Source organism: Balaenoptera ricei, chromosome 17, assembly GCF_028023285.1.
Source record: "Balaenoptera ricei isolate mBalRic1 chromosome 17, mBalRic1.hap2, whole genome shotgun sequence".
In the NCBI taxonomy this organism is placed as follows: Eukaryota; Metazoa; Chordata; class Mammalia; order Artiodactyla; family Balaenopteridae; genus Balaenoptera; species Balaenoptera ricei.
The window spans coordinates 75,621,939-75,634,875 of record NC_082655.1 but is presented as its reverse complement, the minus strand read 5'-3'; the positions used below and the strand labels follow the sequence as shown (position 1 = coordinate 75,634,875).

Sequence of the window (12,937 nt, the reverse complement as noted above, 5' to 3'; positions counted from 1 at the left end):
TTCAAAATTATTAGCCCATTGTTTCTGTTTTACCAAAAACTATCTATTTAATATCCTACACATGCATACACACATTCACATGCACACAGGTTGAGCATAAAGTACTTCTCTGTTTTGCCCCAGAAAAGAAAATCATAAATTTTCCATATATGTCAAATTAGACTATTAGCTGAGCCTCCAAATAAGTGACTGAAAACATGCTTTAAAATTAGAAATTTTGACTCCATAAAACTCCTGAAGTTAGTGCAAGATAATGTTTCAAAATTCCCAACAGATATTAATCTTCAGAATTTGGAAACAAAAAATCAGAATTCCTGAGACGTATCAGGAATTCCTGAAACATTAGGTTAGTCATAAAATACTTCCAACATTCTTCATTCTCTTTCCTGATTATTATAGATATCTTTAAACAATTGTTTAGGCAGTAAGAAATGTTAATTTTGATGGCATTTACAAAGAACTGTCACCTGTAGCAAATATTAAAATAACGGAAAACCCTAATAAGCATTATTAGGTAGTGTCTGCATAATGTAACATTCAGATCTCCTATCAAGGGCATGTGTTAAAATTCCAATTGAAGGACTCATTTGGCTTCCAAAACTTGTTATTTCTTGGAATACCACCAACAGGGTTTGTGTAAAGTATGTGCATAACTTATTAATATTTAATTTACCACAATGACTCACTGTTAGCCAGAGTGGGCCACAAACGCAGTCACAACATAGTTACAAGTTACAAGTTACAAGAAGGCTGCTAGATAGACCACCTCTCTCCCACCTGCTCCTGTGCCACATCCGGGAAGTGTCAACTTTGACCTTCCACTCCACAGTGTTAGCATATCCCGCTCTTGTTTTTTACTTGGCATCTGTGGATTCCTTCCAACCACTAACATCTCTCCATAGATTGTTCAATTTTAATTTTCACATGAAAACTATAATTCTTTTCTCCATTTTCCCAATTTAGGCATTAATTTTCCTCAGGATTCAGGATTCAGAAAACATAAATTTCCCAAAAAAAGTTGGGCGGGAATTTCTACTGGAAACACTCATTATTTGGAGGTATGAGTATGTGCATGTATGTATGTATATGGATATTGAGTATGTCTAATACATGTTGTGTTCCTGCAAAGTAACATTTTCTCTACGAATCATAGTGACATTCATCCAACACAACATCTCCACACCTTCCTCTGCTACTCAAAGTTATTTCAGAAAACACAGCTTGGATAGTCTTTTTCACCTAATATAAAATCATTTCTTATTACTGGTTAGAGAAAAGATTGAATGAACGAATGAAAGAAAAGTTTGGAAAGCTTTCAGAAATTTATGAAACTGTATTTTTGTTTTAACTTTTGAATTACCTAAGATTTCAGAAGCACATTGATAAAGCTAGGTGAATTATAAATACTTCTTATCTATTTTAGGTAGTAGGACATCGCATTTTGTTTATATTTTCAATGATTTTATCCTTTAATGCAAAATTCATCACCTTACTGTAATAGTATTAATAATATCACTGCCAATTTTACAAAATTTTATATGGATAGGTGTTATATTTACATGTGTGTCTATATGTTTTTAAACCAGGACTCAACTTCCTGAAATACAACCAATACTAGTAATTTTAGAAAAAAACGAACTCACGAAAGTTTCTACATTTTTATGTGAAATCTTCTGATTTTATACAGGAAAAGTTAAAAGATTAAGACTGCTTGAGACAAATAAAACCCACCTATAGACTAAGTTTGGGTATACAATACCAGTTTAGACCTCTGTAAACGTGGTCACTACTTCACATATGACAACTGCTCCACAGTGCTGCAGGAAACAAAGAAGGCGAGGCTGGGAAAAGGTAGAGGCCAATATATTCCAAGGAAAGAGCTTGTGATACACTTCCGCTACGGAAGAAACGGTGCAGAATTACCAAAGCGTCCTTGGCAATTGTGGAATGCTGTGTAAGCCACCTTAGAACAGCTATGCCTATTTAATATGTTTGGTATATAGCATATATACCAAAATATATGAATATATAAATCACTGGCAGTAATTCTAGTGATAATGACAATTTCTTCCCAACTTCAACTTATGGTGGTTAAATCAGTTACATTCTAGATGTCTTTACCTATTTTGATGGTGACTCAAAGTTTACAGTGCAGGAAGATGGAACCACAAAAAAGCACAATTTTGATTTCTATGTTCATAAGAATCAGCTGAGGGCTTCCCTGGTGGCGCAGTGGTTAAGAATCCTCCTGCCAATGCAGGGGACACGGGTTCAAGCCCTGGCCCGGGAAGATCCCACATGTAACGAAGCAACTAAGCCTGTGCACCACAACTACTGAGCCTGCACTCTAGTGCCCACAAACCACAACTACTGAGCCCAAGTGCCACAACTACTGAAGCCTGCATGCCTAGAGCCCATGATCCGCAACAAGAGAAGCCAAGACAGTGAGAAGCCCACGAACCACAATGAAGAGTAGCCCCCGCTCGCCGCAACTAGAGAAAGCCCGCAGGCAGCAACGACGACCCAACACAGCCAAAAATAAAAACAAACAAATAAATAACTTAATTAAAAAAAAAAAAAAGAATCAGCTGAAACTCTGTGTTCATTTTTGAAACAAGGACTCATCTGCTGACGAAAGTGCAACCGTATCTCTTTCCTTTTGGTCGTCAATGTTTTGGGATAATAATACTTTTCCAGTGTGAACTCAGGAAATGCTCGATAAAACGTATCCATTCTTGTGGACAGATGGATGAGAAATTCAACGCAAATGTAAACCAGATGCTCGCAAAAACATACGTCGCAGAAGGTGAATGTTTTTAAAAAATACTTGGCACATATTCTGGAGTCAGCTATAACAGAGATGGCGTTCCCTTTGAAAGTTCCAGATGTGATGACTCCGATCAGACCATAATACAATAGCTACTTAATAAGATTGTGTCCAAGCTCTATAATGAGTTTTTGTGAAGTGATAGTCATTTCCTCTCAGATATTATTCACAAAGTTAGTAAAGTGGGTCGAACTTTGCACAACAAAATTTGTTTCTAAATTGCCAAAGTGAGTATTCTCTGACATGAACGTACATTCCGCATTCAAGCAAAACGTGAGAAGGAAGGTGATTTCACTCAGAGCACTGTTAATTGAGGGTCTAGCAGAATATTCTGCTGTGGCACAGTTTTTACTGTGGGCATCTATTGACATCTTATCGGGCTAAAGAACCACATGAAAGGGAATGATGGTTCATGTGATGTTATGGACTGAATTGTTTCCCCCCCCCAAAATTCATACATTGAAGTCTTAATCCCCACTACCTCAGAATGTGACCATGTTTGGAGATATGGCTTCTAAAGTAGTAATTAAGCTAAAATAAGGCTGTTAGTTTCTGACCTGTGTCATAAGGAGAGGAAATTTGGACACACAGGAAGATACCAGGGATGTACATACACACAGAGGAAACACCATGTGAGGACACAGAGAAAAGGCAGACAACTACAAGCCAAAGAGAGAGGCCTCAGGAGAAACCAACCCTACTGGCACCTTGATCTTGGACTTCTAGCCTCTGGAACTGTGGGAAATAAATGTCTCTTGTTTAAGCCACTAAATCTGTGGTATTTTGTTATGGCAGCCTTAGCAAACTAATATATATGTATTTAGCAGTTAGGTTAGAAAGAAACAACCTTGTTTATGCATCTATCTACTTTCACAACTCTGACTCTGCAGAAAGTGTACATAAAGATTCAGGATTACTGAACAAGGAGCATGAATTTTATGAAACAAATAGTCACTGAATATATCAATTGAAATTTCTGCTTTTCTAAAGATCATTGCTGGTCAGATTTTAGAAGTTGGAAACAGATGGTTAAGGTTGGTGATGTTTTCAAATGAGTTACTGTTAGAATGGGATGGTTTGTACTCCTCAAGGTGGGGGGAATAGGTCTGCAAAATCTCTGAATTATAAGAAAACGAAGCTTTGGAACACTGTAATAAGTGAAAGGTTTTTGACTTTTCACTTTTCTGATGTAGAGGACAGATGTCAGCCAACACTTAGAAAAGCATAAGAAGAAAGAAAATGAAGCATATTTTAAAACAGATATACTGTGACTAATACTTCAGTAATACATGCATGAAAATAATCATTGTAACAAGACAAAATAGATTTACAAAAAGATCAGAGGAAATTGTCTTATGCTATGGCTGATTTCCAAGAAGCAAATAGTCTCTATTTGATAAAATATTTAGGAAATATAGATGATAAATATATATACATATACACATATCCGTATATGCATATTTACTAATTATTTTAATATTAAGGTTAAGTGACTATTTCTGGACTTTATTTGGACTAATATTTTTAAAATATATTGTGCAAAGGGATCTCACTAATTGGAAGCATTATAATTGTCAATTTCCTATACTACTCTATCTTTCCAATATTTTTAAATATTGAAAGATTTCTTTTCAACATTTTTATAGCTTATCAACTCCATTGTAGCATAACTCATTTAAAACTCACTTAAAAGATGAATCCTTTTTAAATGAACAGTGTAATGAGTTTGACAAATGCAACCATCATCACAATAAGATACAGAATAATTCCTTTGTGCTCTTTCACAGTTAATCCAGCCCACCTCTGGCCTTAGTCAATCATTGATGCGCTTTCCATCCCTATACATTAGATTTGTCATTTCTAGATTTTCACATAAAGAGAATCATTAAATATGTACTTTTGTGTCTGGCTTTTCCTCTTTGCATACTATTTTTGAGATCCACCCATATTGTTAAATGTATCAGTAGTTTGTTCCTTTTTATTGCTTAGTAATATCCTGTAGCGTGGATATTACCACTGTTTGTTTATCTATTCACCAGCTTATGGATATGTTTACAATTTTTGACTTTTATGAATAAAGCTACTACAAACTTTCAGGTGCAAGTTTTTACATAGACATATTTTCATTTCTCTTTGGTAAATACCTAAAAGTGGAATTGCTAGATCGTATGGAAAATGTATGGCTAACATTAAAGAAACTGCCAGTTTCCCAAAGTGAGGGTATCATTTTACATTTGCACTGGAAATGCATAAAAGTTCCACAAGCCAACACTTCCTATTGCTAATTTTTTTTAACTTTAGCCATTCTAGTTTGTGAGTAGTGGAACTCATTTTGCTTTGGATTTGCATTTCTCTGATGGCTGATGATGTTGAGCATCTTTTCATGCGCTTATTGGCCATTTGTAGTTTATCTTTTTTGAAGCAACTGTTCAAATATTTTGCTCTGTACTGTTGGGTTTATCCTCTTTTTACTACTGAGTTGTATAAGGTAAGGCTACAAGTCTTTGGTCAAATACGTATTGCATGTATTTTTTCCCATTCTGTGGCTTCCCTTTTTGTTTTCTTAATTAAATCTTTCAACAAGCAAGTTTTTTGATAAAGTCAAATTTATCATTTTCTTTAATGGCTAATGCTTTTGTATCTTAAAAAGTCTTTGCCTATCTCAAGGCTGAGAAGATTTTTCCCATATTTTATTTTAGAAATTTTATCATTTTAACTGTTACATTTAGGCCTATGATTCATTTTGTTAATTTTCACATATGTCATAAGAGTCAATGTTCTTTTTTTTCTTGTCCCAGTATCACTTGTTAAAAAGTATATTCTTTATCCGTTGAATGAATTGGCATTCTTGGTCACAAATCAATGTAAGTTATATGTGTGATATATTTCTGGAGTCCTTAGTCTCAACTATTTATTTATATGTCTATCCCTGTGCCAATGTTACACTGTCAAAATTACTGCCTCATTATAATAATGAAAGACATATTTAACTACTCTACTTCCGCGATGATCTGAAACAGACTATTTGGGAGTTACCTAGCCATGTAGGAACAGATTTGGAAATATTACCTTCAAATTAATGAGACAACTCTAATTTCCTTCAAATTACCTGTAAATAGAAAGATAAACATCCAAATTTATAAGACAGCTTCAGAAACAAGGGTTGTGGTGAGAGTCAAGCGGAAACTGTGTAGAAAAGAAGAAATGGCAGCATGAAGCGTAAAGATAATGGAACACAGGGAAAATCATTCCAAATAGGAGAGTACCATCCTTAATGGGAAATACTTGAAACATGTCTGAGTGGTGCTATGATAGCAGTGGCTATTGGGAATTCAAAGTGAAAAGAAATTAAATCTAAATTACAATCAGCCCAGAGCAGAAGAGATTTAAATGAAAAGTTAAATAAGAGACATGAAGAAAAGCCAAAAGAATGAAAAAGTTGTTTTAAAAAGTGGAAAGAATCACAGATGACATGATAGCAATAGAGGATAAGCAAAGAAGATAGAATACATTCATATAATTATTCATGGAAAAAAGAAGAAATCAATAGAATTACCTAATATTTTAAACTATTATTCTAGAAAACTTCCTGGAAATAAAAGGAGACCTACATCTATACATTGAAAGTCCCCACGGCATATCTTAGACAACTGACGTATCCTTATAAATCTATTATAGACTTAAAACAAAATTAAAGATTGAGAAAAAATATTCAGGGGATCCAGGAAAAAAAATATAGTCATTCAGAAAGGAAAGAAAATCCTGTTGACAAGACTTCTTGGCAACCATGTCCAAAGCAAGAAAACAGTAAGCCAACATTTTAAAGAAATTCTACACAACAAAGTGAGAATCAATGAATTTCATATCCAGCTAAGTCATAGTGATTTACCGAGGAAAGTCAATCTATTGACCACTGACTTCTTGATAGCTGCATATGAAGCAGTAGAAGAATGGAGCAACATTTTCAGAAACTCAGTAAAGCAAACATGGAACCAAGGATTTTATATTCAGCCAAACTATTCTTCAAATGTCAAGGCTATAGAAAAGTAGTTATAAACTTGCAGGATCTTAAGAAATACTCTATTCATGAACCTAACCTGAGAAACCCAGTAGAGGATGAGCTTCATCCAAGAGATTACTGAGAAACTTCAGCAAAGACAGATGAATTTAATATGTGTGCATAACTTTCTGTCAACTTATTACACAGGTAAATTCACACAACCACTACCACACAATGAAGATACAGAGCTATCACATCACCACAAAGATGTCCCACGTGCTAACCCTTATCAGAGACACCTCCACCATCTCTAATTCCTGACAACCATTAATCTCTTTTCCATCTTATAATTTTGTGATTTAATAAATGTTCTGTAAATACAGCATAGGACCGGCTGAGACTGAGTTTTTTTCCCAACCACATAATGTCCCTGAGATACATCCAAGTTACTGAGTGTATCAATAGTTTGTTCATTTTTATTGTTGAAGATTCATATGGCTATACATTTGGACCTCTATATTTTCAGGTTTCGAATCTAGGGATTCAACCAACTGCAGATCAGAAGTATGCAAAACAAAATAAAAATTCCAGAAATTTCCAAAAAGCAAAACTTGAATTTGCCACACGCTGACAGCTATTTAAATTGTATAGCATTTACACTGTATTAAGTGTAAGATCTAGAGATGAGTTAAAAATATACAGGAGGATGTGCATGGTTTATATGCAAATACTACACACTTTATATATGGGACTTGAGCATTAGTGGATTTTGGTATCCTTGGTGGTCTTGGGACATGGGACAACTCTATCTCACTTTGTTCAACTATTGAGAGACATTTTGGCTGTTTCCAGGTTTTGGCTATTACAAATAAAGCTGCTGTGAATTGTGTGTAGGTTTTTGTGTGGATTTAAATTTTTATTTCTCTGTGATAAATGCTCAGGAGTTAATTTGCTGACATACAGTGAGTGTATAGTTTTTTTAGGAAAATGCCGAAATATTTTCCAGAGTGCTTGTGTATCATTTTACATACCCACCAGCAATTTACAAGAGATTGAATGTCCTCACATCCTTACCAGCATTTGGTGTTATCACTATTTTTAGTTTTAGCCATTCTAATAGATACACAATGATTTCTCTTTGTGGTCTTCATTTGCATTTCCCTGATGACTAGTGATGAACATCTTTTCATTTGCTTGTCTTTATATCCTTTTCGGTGAAATGGATGTCACCTATGTTCTAAATGGATTGTGTGCTTCTCACTGTTGGCTTTTGAGCCCTTTTTCAGATATGTGGTGTTCATATATTTTCTTCCAATCTATAACTTTTCATCATCTTCATGGAGTCTTTTATAGAGCAAAAGTTTTTAATTGTGATGAAGTCTAATTTAACAATTTTTTTTTTTATCAATCATGCTTTTAGTATCACATCTAAGGATTCTTCACCAAACCCTAGTTCTCTCTCAAAGATTTTCTCCTATGTTATCAGCTAAAATTTTTATAATTGTATATTTTATATTTAAATCTATGATCCTTTTTTACTGAAATTTTTTATAAGATGTGAGATTATGCCAAGATTCAATGTCTGGTTATAAATTTCTAATTGCTTAACACCGTTTTTTGAAAAGACTGTTCATTCTCCATTGAATTCTTTTACATTTTGTCAAAAATTCATTGGCCATACTTTTTTTTTATATGTGTAACTGATTCACTTTACTGTACACCTTTAACTAACACAACGTTGTAAATCAACTATATTCCAATAAAAATTTTGAAAAAAGAAAAATGACTTCATTCTAGCTTTGTGACCCTTGACATAACACTTAACACTCTGGGCTTCTGCTTCCTCACCAGCTCAGTGGAGGCCTGTGGAGGACCCTCCAGCTCTTACACTCTTTGATGCTGTCACTGGCTACCAAGCTGGTTTTTACCACAGTTTCTGAGAAAAACCAAGCTGGTTTTTATCACAGTTTCTGAGAAGCCACCTAACCTTTTTGAGGTTTCCTTATCCGTAAGAAAGAAAATAAAATTGGGAGAGGCCATCCTGAGCAGTGAAAAAAAAAAGAACTGTGGATTTAGGCAGACAGACAGTCTCAGTTCTTAGCCCTTGTGACCTAAAGCCGGTTACTTGACCTCTCTGATTCTTACTTTCTTGACTTGCAAAATGGAGATAACAGTGTGTGTCATAAGGATTGTGGAAGGATCTCGCTCCTGCCACCTTACAGTAGGTACAAAATAAATATCATTTTGTTCCTATATCACTTTCAGCAAATGTGAAAGAGAGGGATGTGAATATGCTGAAATGTCCATAAAAAAAAAAAAAAAAAAGTAAACTCTTCTGATCAACACTGCCCACCTCTGTGGTTATCGTAGATGTTCCAAAAGACTGAGGTTAAGAGGCTACAGGGAGGAAAGAGCACCAACCACAAGAAGCACGGTTCAAAGCAGGAAAAGACGTGGTCCTGACCATGGTCCTGTCAGGCACCATCTCAGACGGGCTCTGCGACAGCATCAGGAGGCCTGACGAGACAGTTTGGGCCACCGGCCGGCAGGCACGAGAAGCTCCCAGGCCGGGAGACTTTACCATGATGGTGCAGCGAGCTCCCTAATCTCAAGGCAGCTCAACATCACACCTGAGACCTGGCCCCGAGGCAGCGCAGGAGTAAAAGGCACTACTCCGAGGAGGAGCTTCAGCTCTAAGTTAACCACAGGAAGAAAGACTCTTATCACATGTAAACATTTACGGGTTTCCACAGCCAGCTCTAGGGGACTGCCATCTGAGGGGAGCAGGGCGTGCCCAGAGCGAGCTCACGCAGGGACCCCTCGCACACGGGGGAGAAGCTGCACCGCCCCCGGTCTCAGCCGGCACGCTGCCCGCGTCCCCAGCCTCCCCCTGTGCCGGCTCTAGCACACATGACCCCAGCTCGGGCTCTCACGCTCCAGAAGCTGGTGTAGACAGCAGTGGGTTTCCTGGACAAAGTCTCATCGTCCATAACACAGCAACGGGCCCCTCTGCTCCGCGGGAGGAGAATGTATTTTAAACCTGGAAGAGTCGTGATTCTGAGATGCTCCACATGTTGTCAGCTTTGCCTTCTGCAGACACGGGGCTCCTCCCCTTTGAGGGGGACCCCTCTGGCGGTGGGGTGTGCCCTCCCTGTTGGCAGAAACGTGGGGGGCAGGCAAACGACAGGCCTGTGACTTGTGCTGTGTCCTGCACATAAACACCTGGGAGAGCAGGGCCAGCCAGGGCTGTGGCAGTGGAGAGTGTATGCCGCAGGAGGTGGTGATGAGACAGCGTGGCTATACAAAAGGATCCTGGGTGTGCCAACTCTAGTAGAGCCAGTAGGCAACTCTGGACCTCATGACATCCTGCCCTTGTTTGCCACTCACCACATCCCCAGATCTAGAGGGTCAGCCCTTTTCTAGCTACGGCACCTCACCAAGGAAGTCAATGCTACAGGACCTCAGGGAGCCTCGCGGTGCTAAGGTTGAAGACTCTAGTCGGAGAACATCCTCGTGGTGAGGGTCTGTTCTCACGACAGTCTGCAATCCCTGGGAGCGGCTGCACGTGGCAGGTAAAGGGGGCGAGTGGCTTGGGCACCTGCACCCCACTGAGGAAGCCAGGACCCCTCACATCTGCAGTGGCCGCGTGTAGCAGAGAGGGGCAAGGCCACACATGTGAGAAGCAAGCACAGGCTGGCAGTGGACACAGGACTCCTTCCCGCTTCGGGACAGCAGCGGCCAGGGCCCGAGGCGGGACTCCTCTAGGGCACACATCGGGTTTTGCTGCAGGACTGGCTCGGCTTTGCTGGTTCCAAGGACTCAGTTCAGCCGTCTTCTACCCTCAGACAAACTGCGATGGGTTGGGGACCTTGATGTTGAGATCGCCAGTGTTGATAATCCGAGGTATCTCCAGCAGGCCGATGTTTTTCACGGTGGACACGGCCCGGGCGGGCGCTGCTGAAAGGCCACCCTCGGATTTCTCCAGCCTGTTCTGATCTTCAGTCTGAGCCACGATTTCATTCATGTTTATTTCCAACACCATCCTGCCCATCACCACCTCCTGAAGAATGTAGCGCACCTTATCCATATGGAAGATCAAATCCAATTCACAAACATTTTTGAAACACTTGTCCAGAGTCTCCACAAGATCCTGGATGAGGTCCAAGATCCCAAGTTCACTCTCTGATGAATCCCCACAAAATACAAAGTAGAGGGTAGCATAATGCCGATAAATCAGTTTGTAGTCAGACCCACCGATCAAACTTCCACCCCACAAGAAGTTACAGATGTTGTCATCCCGTTTGAGAACTAGATGTAAGATCTCTCGAATAATCTGCTGTTGAATTTCTTCTGGGAAACGCTGGTAGAAGCAGACAAGCCGCGGCTTCCCGTGGTTATTGAAAACCAGGATTGCCTGAATCATCTTTGCCCGCCACACTCCTTTCTCCACCAGCTGCTTCCAGAGAGCCTCTCCTTCCACTACAACCTGGCTATACTTATATGGAACTATTTCTGGGGTTTTATTCTATTTGATTAATATGTGTGTATACATATATATGTGTGTGTATAAATTTAATTTCATGAGTCGTTATTGGGCTGTTCATTGGATGAGTTGGAGTAGTTTATATACTTTTCACGGAATTAATCTATTTCATCAAAATTGTCAAATTTATGGGTCTAGGGTTGCTCAGAGTATTCTCTTATTCTTTCGATGTATGCAAACTCTGTAGTGTGATCCTTTGTTTCAAACTGATAATAGAAATTTCTCTCCTGTCTTTTTATTTGTCAATCTTGCTGGAGTTTTGTCTATTTTATTGATCTTTTCAAATAAAAACTTATGTTTCATTGACTTTTTTTTTTTTTTTTTTTTAATTTTTATTTATTTATTTATTTTTGGCTGTGTTGGGTCTTCGTTTCTGTGCGAGGGCTTTCTCTAGTTGCGGCGAGCGGGGGCCACTCTTCATCGCGGTGTGCGGGACTCTCACTGTTGCAGCCTCTCTTGTTGCGGAGCACAGGCTCCAGACGCGCAGGCTCAGTAGGTGTGGCGCACGGGCTTAGTTGCTCCGCGGCATGTGGGATCTTCCCAGACCACGGCTCGAACCCGTGTCCCCTGCATTGGCAGGCAGATTCTCAACCACTGCGCCACCAGGGAAGCCCTCATTGACTTTTCTATTGTGTGTCTGTTTTCAATTTTATTGATTTTTGCTCTTTTTTTTTCTCCTCGACTATGGGTTTATGTTGCTCTTTATCTTCTAAGTTCTTGAAGTGAGAGCTTAGATTATTGATTTGGGACTTTTCCATTTTTGTCTGTAAGCATTTAGGGCTACAGATTTTCATCTAAGCACTGCTTGAGCAGCACCCCACAATTTTTGATGTTTTGCTTTCATTTTCACTAAGTTCAATGTATTTGTTATTTGTCTCAAGACTTCTTCCTTGACCAACAGATTATTTATGTGTGCTGTTTTAGTTGCCAGGTGTTTGGGGATTCTGCTGATCTCTTCCTGTTCTTGATTGCTAGTGTTATTCCATTGTGGTTAGAGAGAACACTCCATGTGATTTCAATTCTTTTAAATTTGTCAAGATTTGTTTTATGGCCCAGGAAAATATTTATTTTGGCATATGTTCCATGGATGCCTGAAAATAATGTATATTCTGCTGTTGGTAGGTAGAGTGCTTTATAAATATTGATTAGATCCTTTTGGTTGATGGTCCTGTTGAGTTCTATCCTTGATGATTTTCTGTCTAGCTGTTTTGTCAGTTGTTGAGATGGGGTTTTAAAGGCTTCGGCTATAATTGTGGATTTGTCTCTCTCCTTTCAGTTCTATCAGTTTTTGCTTCACAAGTCTTGCAGCTTGGCTTTTTGGTGCATACAAATGTAGGATTCCTGTGTCTTCCTAGTGGATTGACTCTCTGTCTCCAGTGGTTTTCTTTGCCTTGAAGTCCACTTAATCTGATATTAATATAGCCACTCCTGCTTTATTTTGATTAGTGTTTGTGTAGTATATCTCAGTTCATCCTTTCACTTTCAACCTACACATATCATTATATTTGAAGCAAGTTTCCTATAGATAGCAAATAGTTAGATCATGTTTTCTTTTTGTTTTTTAAAT

The 12,937-nt window shown here is 38.5% G+C and overlaps 1 protein-coding gene across 1 annotated transcript; it reads right to left on the bottom strand.

The window, feature by feature from the left end:
- Nucleotides 1-10,668: 10,668 nt before the first annotated feature.
- On the bottom strand, nucleotides 10,669-11,256 carry LOC132351783 (AP-3 complex subunit sigma-2-like). Its single transcript, XM_059901779.1, has one exon. The coding sequence runs from the start codon at nucleotides 11,248-11,250 to the stop codon at nucleotides 10,669-10,671; it is 582 nt and encodes a 193-aa protein (XP_059757762.1). The 5' UTR covers nucleotides 11,251-11,256.
- Nucleotides 11,257-12,937: the final 1,681 nt, after the last annotated feature.

Bases quoted from the DNA above. Each gene is read 5' to 3' on its own strand.
- LOC132351783 (XM_059901779.1), bottom strand. From the start codon at position 11,250: ATGATTCAGGCAATCCTGGTTTTCAATAACCACGGGAAGCCGCGGCTT.